The 19,563-nt window shown below is 42.6% G+C and overlaps 1 protein-coding gene across 14 annotated transcripts in view; it reads left to right on the plus strand.

Annotated features, from left to right (window-relative positions):
* The window catches only part of UNC79 (unc-79 homolog, NALCN channel complex subunit), a 219,281-nt gene that overhangs the window by 16,187 nt on the left and 183,531 nt on the right, over positions 1-19,563 (plus strand). For 12 of the 14 annotated variants that reach the window (XM_061612016.1, XM_061612022.1, XM_061612013.1 and 9 more), the window contains exons 3-6: positions 542-846; positions 4,017-4,187; positions 12,755-12,847; positions 16,689-16,744. In XM_061612016.1, the coding sequence (XP_061468000.1) occupies positions 542-846; positions 4,017-4,187; positions 12,755-12,847; positions 16,689-16,744 (625 nt within the window). Of the gene's footprint in view, positions 1-541; positions 847-4,016; positions 4,188-12,754; positions 12,848-16,688; positions 16,745-19,563 lie in introns of those variants that run through there. The other 2 variants (XM_061612025.1, XM_061612027.1) reach the window with 2 other exon arrangements.

Below are 19,563 nucleotides of genomic sequence, written 5' to 3' on the forward strand. Positions count from 1 at the left end.
ATAAACATGTGATTTTTAAGGCTCTCTTAACAAACGCACATGTTTATTCTTTGCTAAAACATGTTTCTGCAAGTGCCACACCTATTTTTTGCAAGTATTTCCTCTTTGATTTCCAATGATAATGTTCAAAAGGTTTTCCCAAGAGTGCTTCTTTCTTTTCAAAAATCAAAATTTCAGACAATTGGATGTTGCTGCTGTTGCGTTTTTTTCCTTCCATCTCAAATTGCATCTAATTTTGCTGAACTGTGAAACATGGGTGTGCCACTGAAACATGCATTTTTATATTTTTGCTCCTTATGAACCAGATAACACATGAGATGCAATGGAAATTTCCCCACAAGTAGCCATTTTCAATTGTATTCCTCCCAAGCATGGAAGTGAACTGTTGCTAGATTTTGCAAGATGCACTAGTATTGGTAGAGACTGCATCTCATGTGGGATGTATCTGGAGTTTTATTATTTGTTTTATAGTGTCATTTCAATGTAATGTGCTGTTCTTTGTGTCTTTGTTGTCTCTTTTTTTTCTTTGTCCCCCCAACAGCATTTTGTCCCGCACAGGGAAGAAGGAGAATCAAGATGCCTCCAATTTGACAGTGCCCATGACCATGTGTCTTTTTCCTGTGCCATTCCCACTCACCCCATCTCTAAGACCACAGGTCAGTTCCATCAACCCTACTGTTACTCGCTCCCTCCTTTACAGCGTCCTGCGAGATGCTCCCACTGAACGCGGCCAGCAAAGTCGTGATGCTCAGTTATCAGACTACCCATCATTGGACTATCAAGGACTATACGTGACATTGGTGACTCTGCTGGATCTAGTCCCTTTGCTGCAACATGGTCAACACGGTAAGTGGACCTTTTGAATTCTTACAGTCAGATTGACAACTTGGGGCATTTGGTCTATGCTATACTTATATGAATGGGAACCCCCCCCCCCCATAAGGATAGTCTTAAATTGGCACAGATCTAAATTTTGTATCTCGTATCTATACTGTAGATGTGTTGTTATTTACACTAGGCTCCTATAAAGAAAGAAAAAATTTAAATTGGCAGGGATCTAAGTGTTGCATATTTTGCAAATTTGAAGGATCCAGGGACAGTTACAATGTAATATTATCCACTGTTTTGTCTGTGTGTGTGTGTGTGTATTGTCTTAATTTCCTAGAAACCTACATGGGAAGCTGCCATATTCTTAGTCAGACCATTGGTCCATCTAACTCAGTATTCTGGCTCTTCAGGATTTCAGACAGGGTTCTGCCTGAAGGTACCAGGGACTGATGATTTGTCCATGCTTGATGGCTTGCAAATTGTAACTGTGAATAACTGAATTGGCTTGGCTGAGGAGCATTATGTCTGCAGTGACGTGAATGTTTTCCCTGTGGTGTATGATTTATGAGGGCTTGTTCAGACATTCAAACCATCATTGGATATTGCAGCTATCAGGGAATCAACATGTGAACCAGCTCCCTGTGTTTAGAAGTTCTAACCGCCCCTCTATTGCAAATATGGACATGCTTCACTTTCAACCAGGAAGCACAGCTCTTATTTCCAGTATATCTCCACTGTGTCAAGCTCCTTGCACTTTTAGTGGGTTCAGATCTAGGGTAGCTGCAAGACAGGACAATGACTATAACTTCAAAGGCTCCGAGGGATCAGTTGGAGAATTGGGAGCTTGTGTTCTGAGCATCAGCACTCAATCTCTCCTAAAATGCCTTTGCTGCACTCTCCTGCCCTCAGATCATAACTCGTTGATAGAGCACATGCTTTGCATGCACAAGATGCTCCAAATAGCACATGCTGGGAGAAACTGCCTGGCAGAATAGACAATACTGGCTTACATGGACCAGTGGTCTGGCTCAGTTTGAAGCAGCTCCATGTGTTCAGATATAGGCCCTATCTGCACCACACATTTAAAGCAGCATCATTGCACTTTAACAGTCATGGCTTCAGCCCAAGAACCAAGCCCAAGTGGTGTGATTGTGCTTTAAATGTATGGTGGAGATGAGGCAACAGTTATGTTCACTTTTGCTTGACTAGTTTCACCATCATCTTTGGGAGAAGCCACTTGCTTTAAAGACAGGAGGCTTAAGAAAAATGATGATCTGATTTAGAGTAAATAGCTGTTTCTTCCAGTTGCATTCAGGTGTTCCTCCAAGTAATTCAGTGGGCACACATGGGGATCACTTCCCCCCACCCCTGTTTTATCTTCACAATGCTTCATGGAGGCAGGTTAGGTGGAGAGAGAGTGACTTTGCTGAGACAGCCCACTGAATTTTATGAGTGAGCTAGGATTGGAACCCAGAGTAGTGTGGGTCACGTCCAGTATTCCTTATCCAGCGCTACACTGCCCATCAATCCAAATACTGTTGACTGTCATTGTGTGAAACATGGCCAGAGAAGGCAATAGATGCACCATTTTTAGAGAAACCACATTTGACAAATAACAGTGTGGGGAATGAAACTGTAGCTGAGAGAATGCTGTAATAATAGTAACAGTAATAATAAGATATGTGTTAAATATAGAGAAATGTCTTTTAACAGCTTTTTGCTTTGCATCAGTTCACTGTGTGACGGATAGAATTGGTCAAGAGTTGCTGTTTCCACTGTAAACTTTGTATTCTGTGATTATACATACTGAGATTGCAGGTCTGTGCTTCTCTATTTAGGACACTGATAATATCAAAATCATTGGAGTAAATCAACACAACTGCTATATTCTGTTTCACTCAGATTCCCTCATTCAGAAATTTTGGACGAAGGCATGGTAAATTAATTTTGCTGTAAAATATGGGCATGATCCAGCCAACAATGCACAATTTCAAGTCCTATTAATTTCAGTTACATCAGCTCTCCCATTGAAATCAGTGGAACTCAGAAGTGCTTTTAACTTTGGCTGTTCTATGCACTCAAGGGTGCTGTAGCTTAGTGGCAGAGCATGTGCGTTGCACGCAGAAGGTCCCACGTTCAATCCCCAACATCTCCAGATAAGGCCAAGAGAGACCCCAGCCTGAAATCATGGCAAATCATTGCCAGTCAGTGTGGAAAATGCTGAGCTAGATGGGCCAATGGTCTGACCTGGTGTAAGGCAGCTTCCTATATTCCTAAAAGTCCACAGGTGTCTAAAGAACTGGCCTTGGCAATTGGCACTTGGGTAGGAGATTCTCCTCTCTTTCTATATGTGTAGGACCAGGCTCCTGCTCCCAACTCTTACTCCCCTCATCCTCCCTTTGTTCGTTTCCAGTTAACTCCCTCATCTGCAATGCATTTCCAGTGCAGTTTGGCTTTGGGTGGTCTCAAGTAAGATGCACCACCTCTTTCTCCTTTTCCACGTGGTCCTTCCTAACCCAGCTGGATCCCATCAGGAGCAACTGAAGGCTGGGCAATGGCACTGTCTCAAGTGATTTGGGCTTCTTGGGACTTTGGGGTGGCTCAGCTCTGGGCCAAGGACTGTTGGGTCAAGAAGTAGTTTGAAAGAGCTTATGTAGTTAAACCCAATTTCTGCTTTAAGCCACCACAGGAACATAAAGACAATAGGAAGAGCCTGGGTGAATCAAGCCAGTGGCCCATCTAGTCCAGCATCCTCCTCTCACAGTGGCCAACTGGATGCCCATGGGAAGCCGGCTAGCAGGACCTGAGCACAAAAGCTCTCTCCCCTTCTGTGGTTTCTGGCAATTGGTATATGGAAGCATACTGTCTCTAACTGTGGAGGCAAAGCATAGCCATCATCATCCCTTACCCTCTTGCCTCCCACTTCCTCCCCCCAAAAAAGAGTTCCTTAAATCTACCACTGAAGGATATAAAGCAGTCTTCCAGAGCCTGGGACCCTCCAGATGTTTTGGACAACAACCTCCATCAGCCCTAGCCAGTTGCGCTGGCGGGGCTGATGGGTGTTGTCATCTGAAAACATCTGCAGGGTGCCAGTCTGGGGACGGTTGCTGTCATACATAGTATGCCTTCTCCCATTTTGATGGGAACCACACATTCATTATTGTTTGTTTCTGTGTGCCTTTTGACAGATCTTGGACAGTCAATATTTTACACAACCACGTGTTTGCTCCCTTTTCTCAATGATGACATCTTGAGTACTTTACCGTATACGATGATCTCCACATTAGCCACGTTCCCGCCATTTCTGCACAAAGACATCATAGAGTATCTCAGCACCTCGTTCTTGCCCATGGCAATATGTAAGTGAATTCCAGTTATGCTTCCTAAAGGAGAATGGTGGAGTCTTCTGCTTTGGTGAGAAAATGTTGGCTTTCCTCTTGGGATAGGAATGCATAGGGTTAAGCAGCCTGTAGAAACAACCCCAAAGTGACTTGCTGTTCTACATAAGAATCTGACGTATAGGTTGTGATGCTTATAGCTCCCCCACGCCACCCCAGTGGTTGTATGTAATGTCAAGATTTGCATCAGGTGCAAAGGCAAACTTTTCAATTTTATGTATGTGTGCAAATAAAGCAACATTCTGAGTCATGACCTCTGGATGGATAGCTTTGGGAAATCAAAGGGTTCCCTATTGACTTGGATATTATGGACATTTCTGTGGGTATGCCACTGATTCAGGAGCTCCAGGAATGCAAGAAGCTCCCATGCTAACATTCTATTTATTTTTTAAAAGTGTTACAATCAGGCTCAAGTTGATAAACAAGATAAAATGATATCCCCCCCCCAGTAAAATCATAGTAATGTAAATAAAATACAACTTTGATAGCCTCAAGTGCACCATTAATGGATTCCTGACATTAAACCCCAGAAAGGGCATAGTGCACTAATACATGTTTTTTTTAACAACAAGTGGCAAAATATCTTCAGCACTGGCACTTGTCAGAACTCTGAGGGGAGGCAATTTCATAGGAAGGGGATCACCACAGAGATAGCTGTCTGCCTGGTTGCCATACCCAGGATGCATGGTGGGTGATTAGAGATCATGGGTTGTATCCAAAGTAAGTGCTACCCAGAGTAGATCCATTGAAATAAATGTGCCTAAAGTAGTCATGTCCATTAATTTCAATGGGTCTGCTCTGAGTAGGACTAACTTTGAATGTTACCTAGTATTTTTAGACACAGTACTCTGTTGATTTGCTGTTAATATGCAATACCCTTGTATAGAAAATATAACTCTGAGAAGACATCAGAATTTATCTTCTACTTACTACATTCTATGTGTGGCACCGAGAATACCATAGGGTGTTGGCCCGAAAAGGGCATTTTATGCTGTTGTCCCTTCACTCTGGAATGCCCTTTCCTCTGCCATACAATCAATTGCTTCAGACGTCTTGTAAAGACGTATCTCTTTACCCAGGCTTTCCCTGACCCATACAGTCAGACCCTGTTCTATGTGCTTGAATCCTCTGAATTTTTGTTTGATTTGCTTTTGTATGCTTCTACATGTTTCTATACTGCTGTTTTATTGGGATTTGGTAGTATTTTTGTTTAATGATATGATATGGTGTGTGTGTGCGTGTGTGTACTGCCAGTGGAGTCTGTGGCTCTGATGTCAGTGGGGCAGTGAATGTGCCCTGGGTTTTAGTCTGAACTTTCAAGAAGCTTTCAGCACTTTGGACAGCTCATTAAAAGTTCAGACTAAACCCCAGAGCAGATACGCTGCCCAGTTGCCATTGGAGCCACCAGCCTCCACTGTATACTGCTTAAAGATGTTTAAAATATTAATCAGTCAATATGTATGATTAGAATAGTAGAATGCTGCACTTCCTGCACATTCGCTTTTACATTTTTCTCTTACTTGTGGAATAGTTCTCCAGAAACAGTAGTGAACATTAATTCATGTACGAGCACACATAATGATGGGAAGGGATATTTTTCCTTCTCTTACCACTTTACATTTATCTTTGTGTTATGGTTGGAGGCCTAATAAATCCTGATTGACATGTATCTTGAATACAATATCTGTTTTATCTGTTCTCAATTGTGCTTTTGGATGTTTTTCTATGAGTGTTTTGCATACTTGATAATACTATAGTGTGGGAGCATATATCTTTTAGAATTTCACAGTGCAACTGTGTACAGGTTTAGTCAGAAATAAGAAATAAATGGGGACTTACTCCCAGGAAAGTGGGTATAAGGTTGCAGTCTTAATTTTTACAAGCAAGTGTGTGCTGGAATCTGATTTCTGAAGGAAAATAATTCCATCTGAGACTCAATCCCATCTACGATAATATCACAGTGGAACATAAAATCATGAGCTTTGCATGGTTAGATTAGCAGGCTCCATCTCAGTTGCTGAGCTTCCTCAGGGTTGTTTTCAACATAGTGCAAATTTTTCCTTGCCTAATGGAATGTTCTCCCACACTAATATGGAATGGGATGGGAGATCTCCACAAGGTATTCTGTTCACTCTTGCAGTGTCTTCCAAGGATGATGGGAATGCAAAGTTCTACTGCTCCAGCTACCTATAGGGTGGAAAAAGAGGGCCACTGTCTCTTGTACAATAGCTCTTGCTCCAGCACAGCGTGAGCAAATGCAAAAGATGCAGGGCTACACCTCCATGACAGCTACACCTGCTGAAATTCCCTCTTCTGCACAACTGTTAAAGAGGCAGGAGCCTTGTCCTCTTTTACATTTGGCCACCATACTCTGGCACCAATGGCCTGACTCAGTGAAGGGCAGCTGTTTCTAAGCTGACAATGAGTAACACGTGTTGCAGAACTTTCAAACCTGCCCAGATTACATCATATCTATACATTTGCTTTGATATCTTCTACTAAATAAAAGCAATCTCTCCACCCCAGCTAGTATTAAAAAAATACTGCTACTTACTATAGGAATATATACAAGATCAGCATGTATACCCTCCAGCGTCACCTATTTTCTGCATGTAAAGCATACAGGTTCTGATACGTATCAAGTTTGTACTTGTTTACTTTTTGGTTGCATGCATGTATCAGCTGTCACAATACTGGGCAGTTTAGTTGGGGAAATGGGTAGCGCAACATGGTTATAGTGCCCTGAATTTAGAAATGCTGAAAATGTTCATGTGTATTTCCTTTGACAATAAAAAGTGCACATTATAGTATCTAAATATTAAAATGAGCCTTTGGAATGTTCAAGAAATGAATGTATTGAAGACTAATGTGAGTATGTTTCATGGTTGTTCTTTTTTATGGTCATGATATGGATCCCTTGGTGGCCTAACAAAAAGAGTGTACCTATTTTCCTGTTCCAGCTGGAAAAAAACTCGTTTTCATTCCTAGCTCAAGAGAGACACAATAATACTTTCAGCAAACTCTGTACATCTGTTAAGAATGAAGAATTGCCTTCCTGAACAGGATTATTTAATATTGTGCTATGCCTTATTCAGATGTAATGTTAAACCAGTGGTTCTTAACCTGTGGTCCATGGATTCCTAGGGGGTCCATAGATGGGCTTCAGGGGGATTGTCAACTGGGTGCAAAAAAAAAAAAATCAAATGCAATAAAATGAATCGTATTTATTTATTTATGGGGGTCCATAGTTTTCATCAGATTCTCAAAAGGGTCCATGACCCAAAAAAGGTTTAAACCATAGTGTAGCATTTTCAGAATGAGCAGCCATGTGGAGTTCAAAAGCCTTTGTTTCCATTTTACCTTAACCACACCTTGCCAGGATGTCCAAATCCAGACAAAATATGGTTATACTTAACTATGATTTCTTGAAACAAACTAATTTCAAACCATTCTTTAAGAAGCTGGCTTGTTTCAACTAACCATTGGTAAGATTAAGCACAGTTTAGGGTTTGGATGACCCACTAAACTGTGGTTAGTGTAAAACATAAAGAGAAGCTTCTGATCTCCTCCTTGTGGCCATGCTGGAGAAAGGGGGGAATGCATGAGCCTGAGGCTCACTGTGGCTGTTGAAACAGAGCCTTTGGCTCCAACAGTGGCCAGCCAGATGCCTTGGAAAGCTTGCAGGCAGGGCATGATGTGCCGCCGTGGGCGCCTTCTGGGAGGAAGGACAGGGTATAAATTTAATAAATAAATAATAAAATATGATATAATAGCAATGTTATTTCCCCCAGCATTTAATAATGAGAGGTTCACTACCTCTGAATACGGAGGCTCATTTTGTTTGTCATGGCAATCCATTGACAGACCTGTCTTTCATGGGGTTATCTAAAACTTTTGAAAAGCCATCTTTTAAGAACCTTGCTTGCTAGTATCAAGAAAAGAGCAGAAAACAGCCATTTAAAAACTGAATATACTATCAATCCAGTGTTCAATGTTTTACATTTGAATTACAGAGGCAGGAAACACAAAAATATAATTTATCTATCATTTAAATATAATTTAGCTGCAAAACTCTACTGGGAGCCGAGTCACAAATATCAGACCCTGTATTGGCTCTAGGACCTGGAATATCTCACATTACCATGCATCAAGAATGCCTTAAGTGGGTTCTACTCTTTTCAAATTCCTGCTGTTTCCCCCCCCCAATCTAAACCCAACAATTCTAAGGTTATCATGTACAATGGCTCCAAAGAAGTTATTTACATCTGTTTTTAAAGCAAGCAAGGTACTGGGGAAGAATGCGACAATAATGCTTTGATTCCATTGGCTCTCTTTTTTCCTCCTGTATAAGGCAGACACTGCTCCTTCACTGCAAATTAGTAAATTTAATAATAATAATAATAATAACTTTAATTTATAGGCCGTCTATCTGGCCGATGGCCACTCTAGGCGGCATACAATAAAACATGATAAAATACAATAAATAAGATATAGTCAGTACAGTACAATACAGAATTACAATATAATAAATTATCAACATTTCAGTACAGTGGCTAGTTCACCTTAGAGATCTCAGAGGCTGTAAAAGCCAGATTGAAGAACCAAGTCTTCAAGCCCCAGCGAAATATTTCCAGGGAAGGGGCATGTCGAAGATCTATTGGGAGGGAGTTCCAGATCGAGGGGGCCGCCACAGAGAAAGCCCTCTCCCGAGTCCTCACCAACCTAGCTACTTTAGTTGGTGGGACTGAGAGAAGGCCCTGTGTGGCAGATCTCGTAGGGCGGCACAATTTATGACGGTGGAGGCGCTCCATCAGATATACAGGGCCCAAACCGTATAGGGCTTTAAAGGTTAATACCGACACCTTGAATTGAGCCCGGAAAATGACTGGAAGCCAGTGTAGATTGTAGAGCACTGGAGTAATATGATCGTACCGGCGGCTATTTGTAAGTAAACGAGCCGCCGTATTTTGTACCAGCTGTAGTTTCCGGACTGTTTTCAAGGGTAGCCCCACGTAGAGCGCATTGCAGTAGTCTAAACAAGAGGTGACCAGAGCATGCACTACGAGTGGGAGCAGGTGAGCAGGAAGATAGGGTTGCAGCCTTCGAATGAGATGCAATTGACCCCAAGCTGCTCGGCACACCGATGAAACTTGGGCCTCCATAGATAGCTCGGAATCAAGGATCACTCCGAGACTGCGGACCTGATCCTTCAGGGGCAATTTTACCCCATTAAATGTCAGGTTGATGTTTCCTAGTCTTCCCTTGTCTCCCACAAGCAGTACTTCAGTTTTATCAGGATTCAGCTTTAGCCTGTTTCTTCCCATCCATCCACTCACAGATTCCAGGCACTTGGACATGGTTTCCACAGCCAACTCTGGTGAGGACTTAAAAGAGAGGTAGAGCTGAGTGTCATCCGCATATTGGTGGCACTGCAGCCCAAACCTCCTGATGATGGTTCCCAGCGGTTTTACATAAATGTTAAATAGCATGGGAGAAAGGATAGAACCCTGTGGCACACCGCAGTTGAGGGGCCAAGGGTCTGAAACCTCGTCTCCCAATGCCACTTGCTGTTGTCTACCGGAGAGAAAGGAACGGAACCAGTTTAATACTGTACCTCCTATTCCTAATCCCTCCAGACGATCCAGCAAGATACCGTGGTCGACGGTATCAAAAGCCGCTGAGAGATCCAGGAGGACAAGAAATGTGAGTTCTCCCCTATCTAATGCCCTCCTCATATCATCCACCAGAGCGACCAAGGCTGTTTCTGTTCCGTGTCCAGTCCTGAAACCTGATTGGTATGGATCTAGATAATCCGTTTCATCCAAATGCGCTGACAGCTGATTGGCCACCACTCGCTCAATGACCTTGCCCAAGAATGGTAAATTTGAAATTGGGCAAAAGTTGTTTAAATCTTGGGGATCCAAGGAGGGCTTTTTCAAAATAGGTTTTATAATTGCCTCCTTGAGGGCTAATGGCAATACACCCTCATTCAAGGATGCATTTACCACCGCCTTGATCCCATCGCCCAATTTCTCTTTACAGCTCATGTCGGGCAAGGGTCAAGGAGACAGGTGGTAGGTTTCACAGTTGACAGTACCTTGTCCACATCCTCAGAAGGAAGAGGCCGAAACCGATCCCATTGGATCACATTATGACTGGTCAACTCTGGTCCACTATCTGCATTCACGGTATGCGAAATCGAGCTTCTTAGATGCTCGATTTTATCAGCAAAGTGTTTAGCTAAATTGTCACAGGAGGCCTTTGAACATTCCAAGGGTTCTTGAGCAGCTGGACCGACCAGGCTTTGGACCACTTGGAATAGCCTCCTGGGACAACACTCCGCTGATGCAATAGAGGCAGCAAAGTAATCCTTCTTTGTTGCCTTTATTGCCACATGATAGGCAGCTACTGCTGCTCTAACTTGTGTCCGGGCATCTTCGGAGCGGGACTTTCGCCACCGGCGTTCTAGTCATCTCACCTCCTGTATCAGAACACGCAACCGTGGTGTGTACCAAGGTGCCATCCGAGATCTTTCTAGGGGGAGAGGACGTTTCGGAGCCACTCGGTCTAATGTCCCGGTGATCTTTGTATTCCATTCCGTCACCAGGGTTTCGACCGAGTGACCTTCAGCAGGTTCTAGTTCCCCCAGTGCATTCAGGAATCCTTCTGGATCCATCAGATGCCTGGGGCGGACCATTCTAATAGGTCCTGTGCCTTTGCAGAGGGCGTGTGGCATCGAGAAGTCTACATTTACCAGATGGTGGTCTGACCATGACACAGGGATAGAAGTAATAGTCCCTAACTTCAGAGCACTTTCCTCTTCCCCCAGGACAAATACAAGGTCAAGAGCATGACCGGCTACATGGGTGGGCTCAGTATTACTAAGGTGCAGTTCCCAGGAAGTCATGGTTTCCAGGAAATCCCGAGGGGCTCCCTTGAGAGTGGTCTCGGCGTGCACGTTGAAGTCCCCTATCACTAACAATTCTGGGGACATCATACGTACACCGGAGACCACCTCTAGCACCTCGGTCAGGGATTCTGCCGTGCAGCGAGGCGGGCGGTACACGAGCAGAATCCCAAAACTGCCCTTCAGGCCCAACCTCCAGTATATGCAATCAACAAACTTGGTCCCATGGAGAGGAGATCTGGCAAAAACTAAGGACTCCCGATAGATGACAGCCACTCCCCCTCCCCGCCTTCCTTCCCTCGGCTGTTGTGCATAGCGGAAACCTGGCGGGCACATCACCTCTAAAATAGGTGCCGAGGCTTCGTCCAACCAGGTCTCCGTTATACATGCCAGGTCTGCAGATTCATCCAAAATCATATCATGGATGCATGATGTTTTCTGCACTACAGACCTGGCATTACACAACAGCAAACGAAGGTTGGTTAGAATCCTGCATCTCCCAGTTATCTTCCGGTTTTGAGCAGACCTGGAACAAGGGATGGATATTACGCATCTATCTCTTGTTCCTCTATTCTGACATGGTATTTCAGTATGAATATATTACAGATTTACTTGTAGAAGACCCATTGTATGTCTGTGTATCATGCAACATAGCTAGCTAAGCCAGAAAATAATGGGCAATGTTGAGAATGAAGTTCAGAAGCATGGAGAAGGTCCATGAACCAGTAGTCCGGTATCCATTCTACCAGCTTTCAAAAGCCTTCTAGCTTCTTACCTCCATTGGGCAGATTACTCAGTGGCCACACGTAATGCTAAGCATGTGGGTACCCAGAGTAAAAATCATGGCTACATCACTCCTCCTTCAGTCCTGTTGCTGCAGTGCATCCTGGAGCTAAGCAATAGTTTGGCTTAGCATTACATACCAACCCAGGCCCATGGTTTGTCTCCCTCAAGCATACCATGAGCAATAAACAAAGAACAAACCTTAGTTTCAGCTAATGGTTTGTTGAGAGCTAGTCATACCACGAGCTCAGGTTTGCACGGTATGCTAAACCAAACCATAGCTTAGTTCCAGGTTGTATGGCAGTAGCAGGGCCCAGGGAGGAATGTTAAGGCCACAGTTTTTGCTCTGGTTACCTGAATGCTTGCTGATTCTCACTAAGTGATCATTAATGTTGTCTGCAAACTGAGCCAATGTACATCAGGCTGTCATCCATGTCAGAGGTAAAGCCCATTGACAGTACTTGTAAAATATAAATGTACTGCCTTCAAGTCGATTCCCACTTATGGTGACCCTATGAATAGGGTTTTCATGAGGCTGAGAGGCAGTGACTGGCCTAAGGTCACCCAGTGAGCTTCATGGTTAGGTGGGGATTTGAACCTGGTCTCCCAGGTCATAGTCCAGTACTTACTATGATAAAATATGGCATAAGCGAGATACTGAAAACATAAGACATATGGGATACTGGAGGAAGATGCAATGGGATAAGCTTCCTGGGGATGTGGTGCTTGTAGTATCAGTTTGGCTGAATAGTTATGGGTTCTGTATTTGGATGAAAGTTTAGGCTAATGGGTAAATTTGCATTGTTAGCTATTAACATTTTGTTTGTTTTCTTTGAAGTGGGCTCCTCAAGAAGAGAAGGAGTGCCTGCTCATGTTAATCTTTCTGCATCTTCAATGTTAATGATCGCAATGCAGTATACATCCAATCCTGGTATGTATTGGTTTTTCTGGCTGTTTGTTCACTTGTCAGTCTTCCAGGATAAATCACATAACATTTAAAACATAAAAATGGCCTTAAAAATGTTCTTTAGCAGGGCTACTTGTAAGCTAATGCTGCATGAACTCTCAACAAGGTCTTAATGCTCCTTGCTGTGTTCTTATTTTGAAAAGGAACTGAAAATAGCCCTTTGAAAATGTCTGAGTCTGGTGCCTAAAGCAGCTATTTTGGTGATAATTAATTTCACAGTGTTGCAAAAGTACATTTGGATCCTAGTGTTAAGAGACTTCAAATCAGTTCTATAAATTCTATTTTAACATCAGAAAATGAAAGAGCATCAGGTTGTTTTTTTTAAAAATCACAATTGCTTTAGTGATAATTAAGGAACACTGAAGTTCATATTAAATTTAGAGAAGAATGTGTTGATTGCTTCATATCCTGCACATGATGTAAGTTTCTTAATGATGCCTCCTTTATAGAAGGGCAAATTATGCCTCCTACAGTCTCATAAGTTGATTGCAATTAGAAAGATAGGAACAGTCATGCTGGATCTGATAAACATATTACGTTATTGTCAGTGGTGGCTGGTGGCTCCATGGAAGCGGGGCGGAGGAATCCACTGAAGCATCTTGTACAGCTCCTTGAAAAATTTGGAGTAAAACTCGGAGTGGATTCCACTTTCCCACTGGCATGGAGCCACCAGCTGCCGCCTGTTATTGTGCATAAGGATTTAACAGACAAAGACTCTTTCCTTTAACAGCTCTGTAACAAGCAAAAAACAACAGGTGAACCTTTCCCTATTGTGACATTGATACCCGGGGCGGGGGGGATGCCTGTTGTTTTCTCCTTGTGCGTTGGATGGCTCTCTGATACTCCCAGAGAACCACCGTGATCAATTCACAAATAATTCGCAACCATTTTAATGGTAAAGTCATTTGTCTCTGAACAGGCCTTGATGCTACTATTCTGACTGGTTCAGCTGAGATGTCCAGGGCTATGTCTTGTTTGGTTGTGAGCTCTTTTTCAGTTAATGGGCCCTGATGATGACAAGGTATTGCAGCAATGAGACTGACCATGTGTCCTATCTGTGCCCATTTTAGTTAATAAAGCCCAGCACATGTGGTATGACTGAGTGGGTACAGGGTGTGGTTAATGTATTATTGTTCAAGGGAACGGTGTATCTACTTGTAAAAACAACTTACCCTGGACCTGTTGGTTCATGACAATTGCTTCCCAGTTGCAATACCTCCTCTCTTGTGAAGACATTGGAGAGGTTTGGGGCAATTCACGTGCAAGTATTCTCAGAGGAGACTGCTTATCTGGCCCTATTCCAATCTGAGCCTGGTCTCAGAAATGAATATACCTTGGTTGCTCTGATGTATGGCCTTCATCAAGAGAGAGAGATGGAAGAGTGTGATATTGCTTCTTCTTCCTGGTCTTTTGGCAGCTTTTGATACCACCAACCATGGTATCCTTCTGGGCCAATAATGTGAGATGGGTATTGGGAACAGTTTTACAGTGGTTTCAGTCCTATCAACAGTACTGTGTCCAGAGAGTAGCACTGGGGGAGTGCTCCTTGGCCCCCTGGTATCTGTACTGTGGGGTGTCACAGAGCACTGTGCCCTCCCCATCTATGTGAAGTTGTTGGGAGCAGTACTAGGAGTCTGGAGAAAAAGGATGCCATCAGTATGCTGACAATAGCCAACTTTATTTCTAAATAAAATCCAAGTCAGGAGTGGCTCAGCTGTCCAGTCTCTGGATTGGTGCCTTGATTCAGTGGTGGGCTGGATGGAGCTAATAAACTGAGTTTGAATCTTGGCAAGACAGAAGTGCTGTGGGTAATTGGTTTTCATGTCTAGGTGAAGTGCCTGTTCTGGATGAGGTTGCACTCCTCTGAAGAAACAATTATGCAACTTGGGGTATTCCTGGATCTAGCTTAGTTACTTGAAGCTCAAGTTGCCTTGGTGGCTAGGAATGTCTTTGTTCGACACACCAGCTATGACTGTTCCTGGACTGGGATAGATTGGCTACAGCTGTTCAAGCACTGATAACCTCTGGATTGCTATAATTTGTTCTGTGTGAGGCTGCCCTTGAGGTTGGGTTGGAAGCTGCAGCTAACATCAACTGTAAAGGAACTGCATGAGTTGCCAATTTGTTCCTGAGCCAAGTTCACAGTGTTGTTTCTAATGTATAAAGCCCCAAACAACTTGTGACCAATGTATTTAAAGGACTGCCTCACCTTTTATACCTCTCTTTGACCTTTACGATGTGCAACTGAGGCACATGCTTGATGGTTTCTGGTTACATCATGTTGTCATCAACTAGAAATAGTGCATCCAGTATAGTGACACTGAGATTATGGAACCTTTGCCCACTGAGATTAGGCTGGCACCATCTGAAATGTGTTTTAGGCACCAGGTAAAAACGCTTTTGTTTTAACAGCTTTTCTATTGAAGGTGACCCACATTGCATTTTTGTGAACTTATGTGAACATGATTTTTTTGTTACTTTTTTGTATTGTTTTGCCTGTTTTATTTGTATTGGCTTTAAATGTTGCATTCTGCACACCATGCAGATGTTTTAAAATAAAGTTTTTTTTAAATTGTATTGTTTTACAACATTGGTGTTTGCAACCTTGGGCTCCTTCGGGAGGAAGAGTGAGATAGACATTTTAATAATAATAACAACAATAATAATAACAATAATAATAATAATACATATTTTATGTGATTATGATGCATAAAAATTAAATAAATAATAAAATAAAGTAAGACATCATATACGTCTCTTCTAAGCTTAAGAGTTATGGAATAATTGCACTACCTACAAACTTTCTTTCTTTAAAACCATGTTTCCCCAACTGTTCTCAAAGTGCTACACACGGAAAACAGTCAATGAAACAAACAGCTAAAATTCAATTTCAGGGGGCCTACTCAAAGCATGACTAAGTCTGGGATATAACCCAGGAAATTTTCTGCATACAGGAAGACTAAGACATGGAGCACATTCACACATGCAATCTCCCATGTGGATTCTGAGATGGCACAGACTCATGAGGATTGTACCATGTGACCTTGATGAACATTTGAATTGGCTTCCAAAATCCATGTATGGGATGCTCATCATTAACAAGATTTATACAATGTAGGCTGTGAACTGTCAGATACTAATTAACAGAGCAATCCATATGCCAGGAAGCTGGCAGAGGGGAGACCAGGCAGAGGAGGAGTCAGCAGAAACCTCTGCGGGATCCTCCTCCCGCTCGTGAGCTGCTGGCCCAGCTGAACGCTAGCTCCCTTGGAGCCGCACACATGAGCTGGTCAGGAAGCACCGCTCCGACACACAGCTCTCCCAGGGAGTAAACGCTCCCCATAGGCCACATGGGAGAATAAGTAACATTATTTTACTGCACTGGCCTTTTGGCTGGTGGCATTTTTGGGGGTATCAGGACCCGGGGAGGGATCTGAACATGAGGATGATCTTGTGCAAGTCCCCCCCCGCAACTCTTCCTCTGCCACGCCTCTGGAATGCCCCATTTTCAGGGCTTCCACTGGCTTCTGCTGGCCCTCCTTCCACTGCACTGGCTGTCTGTGGCAGATCTTTGGTGGTGCCGGTAGGCTCCTGGCAGCTCCATGGCTCAGCTGTGGTAGAGGACTGCTGCCAGCAGAGGACAAGGCCAGCACAGCCTAGTGCAGCTGTGAGCCTGCCAGCATCCAACTCATCCCAGCCCAATGGAAAGGTGAATTGGATTGCGCCTTAAGCCAATCAATATGATACAAAGGACATTTGTTCCTTGATTTTTCCTTTCAAGTGCTCTGTTTTTTCTCTCTTTCAGTGTACCATTGTCAGTTACTGGAATGCCTTATGAAGTACAAACAAGAAGTATGGAAAGTAAGTTGGGGACCAAATATATTTTGTGAAAACAGTAGAATGAACAATAGTTTATTTTAACATTGACACCTTATAAACTGACCAAATCAACTGGAACAATTTACGCGTCTGATCCCTTTCGTGAAGTTTTATATAAGTTTTGTATTGCAACATGAATTTGTGAATGCAATCCCCCATCCCATTCCATATTAGGTCCTCCTTTCTGGTTTGTTTTTAGAAGTGACTCGGGCTAGTGGAAATCTGGGGGTGATTCAGTCTTTTCTTTAAATCAGATCAAAACACCACATATAGGGGTGCAACATTGTTGGGTATTGTGTTTTGTAGTTTGCAAAATGTAGGACCTGGCCAGATTGTCCTCAAACCAAACTGAGGGTGTGGGGTGGGAGGGAAACCTGCCTTCCTGGCCTTTGCAGCAACCTAGTTGCTCATTCCTAGATCCAGTTTTTAGTGGTTGCTGGATGCCTGGATCCAAGCCTGACCCTACCATGAGGCACCTGATTTTTGGTGTCATGAACGGGCAGTAAATTGATAGCTATTTATTATCGTTGTATTTTTTAGTGCCGAGGAAGGAGAGAACCACTTGTGAGATTTTCTGCCTGAGGTGGCTATAACTCGGCCAGCCTTGTATAATTTCCCTCCCAGGAGAATTATGTTGGTGTTCTAATTCATTATCTTGTGTGTCTATTTGTCTGTATCCGCTCAGTGTTTTATACTCTGCCTTGGGTTCTATTATATTATTTTGTGAGGGCTTGGCCCTGAAAAGGAAGTAATAAATAACATAAATACAATATGATACACACTGACTGTGTGTGGAGGGGGAGAGCATTTGCTGTTCTGCGTCAGGCAGCAAAATGTATTGGGCCAGCCCTGCCTGGATGTTTGCACTGTTGGACACAAATGTAATAGAACTTGACTACAACTACAGCCTCCATAGTGATGGGCAGCTCAACCCCAAGGAAAAGGCAACATTTGTAGCCCCTTTTCCCAACCAATCCACATGTGTAGACCTTACCAAGATTCTATTTCATTCTCTCGCCCGATTGTTCTGCTTCCCCAGTTGTCTCTTTCTACTTTGTTCATTCTTGCAAGGTCAGCATTTGCCCCTTGATAATTAAGATGCAAGGAGGTATTATTATGATTTTTTATTATTATTATTATTACTACTACTTTTATAATTGTCATCATCAGCTGTCCCCTTTTTGATTAAAAAGTGGCTTACAATTAAGGATGTGCAAAACATTTGTTCAGTTTGCATTTGAATATGAACCTCCCTAATTCACACACAGTGAAATAATATGCAAACCAAAGTGTAACTCTCCAAAATTTCGCTTAACGGAATTTTGTGATGCATTCTCCAACCCTAAAATGTGTGCCAAATGCATGTCATCAGTGAAAAGTGTGCACATAAATGTGCAAAAATGCATTGTATTAGGGGACATGGCTTGTAAAAATGCATATATTAGGGAAAATACACACAAAAATGCCTATGAATTTTAATGACAATTTTTTTAAAAAAAGTTCACAAACTGATGTGGCCTTGGGGTGAATTGAACTTAAGACTGGAGAAATGAGAAATGGAGAGGAACTGAAATTGGCAGATTCATCCACCCTTACTTATAGTACAGTAAAAAGCAAGATAAACGTACAAAACAATACTAAAAATTATAGAACAGTCACAAATGCATCTGCTAAAACAGAGCAATCCCTAAAAGAAGCATATAATTAAACATGAAGAGATTGTTGAAATAAGTGCTTTGAACCTAGGGATGGGCGAATATGTCAATTTCACTTTCTCTTAGTTTCCCATTTTTTCAATCTTAAGTTCAGTTTGCTGCATTTCTACATCAGTTTGTGATTTTTTTCAAAAAAATAAAAAGGTCTCATGAAAATTCGTCAGAATTTTTGTGCAAATTTCTCCTACACACATTTTTATAAGAAATTTTGCCTAATGTATGCATTTTTGTGGAGCAGATTTCCCTAATATTGTGCATTTTTATATTTTTATTTTCACTAATATACTCATTTATATGCACACTTTGCCATAGGATATACAGTTTTGTACACATTACTTTGTTGGAGAACTGCATTGCAAAATTCAGATAAGTGCAAATTGAGAAGGATAGCTGTGTTTTGGTTCACATATGATTTAGGAATGTGCAAATTAGATAAGTATGCCTTTAAATGTGAACTGAACAGAAATTATCCCCCATCCCTATCTGAATCTGCCTCAGAGCAAGCAGAATAGGAACCTAGTGGATCTGCACAGGAATGGCGTTCTTCAATTTTGGCACTGCCACTGAGCATTCACTCCATATAAATCTCCCTATAGTGGTACATGATGCCTAACAATAAACATATCATAATCACAATAAGAAATAGCTAAATTATCAGAGAAGAAGCAGATGTTTTGAGGCTGCCACTGAAATCCTGGTTGTGTCTACTGAGAAGCAAGTCCCATGGAGTTCAATTGAGCTTACTCCCAAGCCAAGCAAGTCAGTAGTGCAAATAGTACAATCCTATGCATGTCTGGTTATCTTGACCCATCCCAGTCTGGGTTCAGGCCTGGTTATGGGACTGAATCGGCTTTGGTCACCCTGATGGATGACCTTTATCGAGAGAAGGACAGGGGGAATGTAGCCCTGTTATTCTTACTTGATCTCTCAGTAGCTTTTGATACCATTGACCATGCTATCCTTCTGGGCCGACTTGGTGCAGTGGGTATCGGAGACACTGTTTTACAGTGGTTCTGATCCTATCTCCAAGGTCATTTTCAGAGAATAGCATTGGGTCTTTCGCCCCCCTGGCAGTTGTGCTGTGGG

Source organism: Rhineura floridana, chromosome 2 (assembly GCF_030035675.1).
Source record: "Rhineura floridana isolate rRhiFlo1 chromosome 2, rRhiFlo1.hap2, whole genome shotgun sequence".
NCBI classification, from domain to species: domain Eukaryota; kingdom Metazoa; phylum Chordata; class Lepidosauria; order Squamata; family Rhineuridae; genus Rhineura; species Rhineura floridana.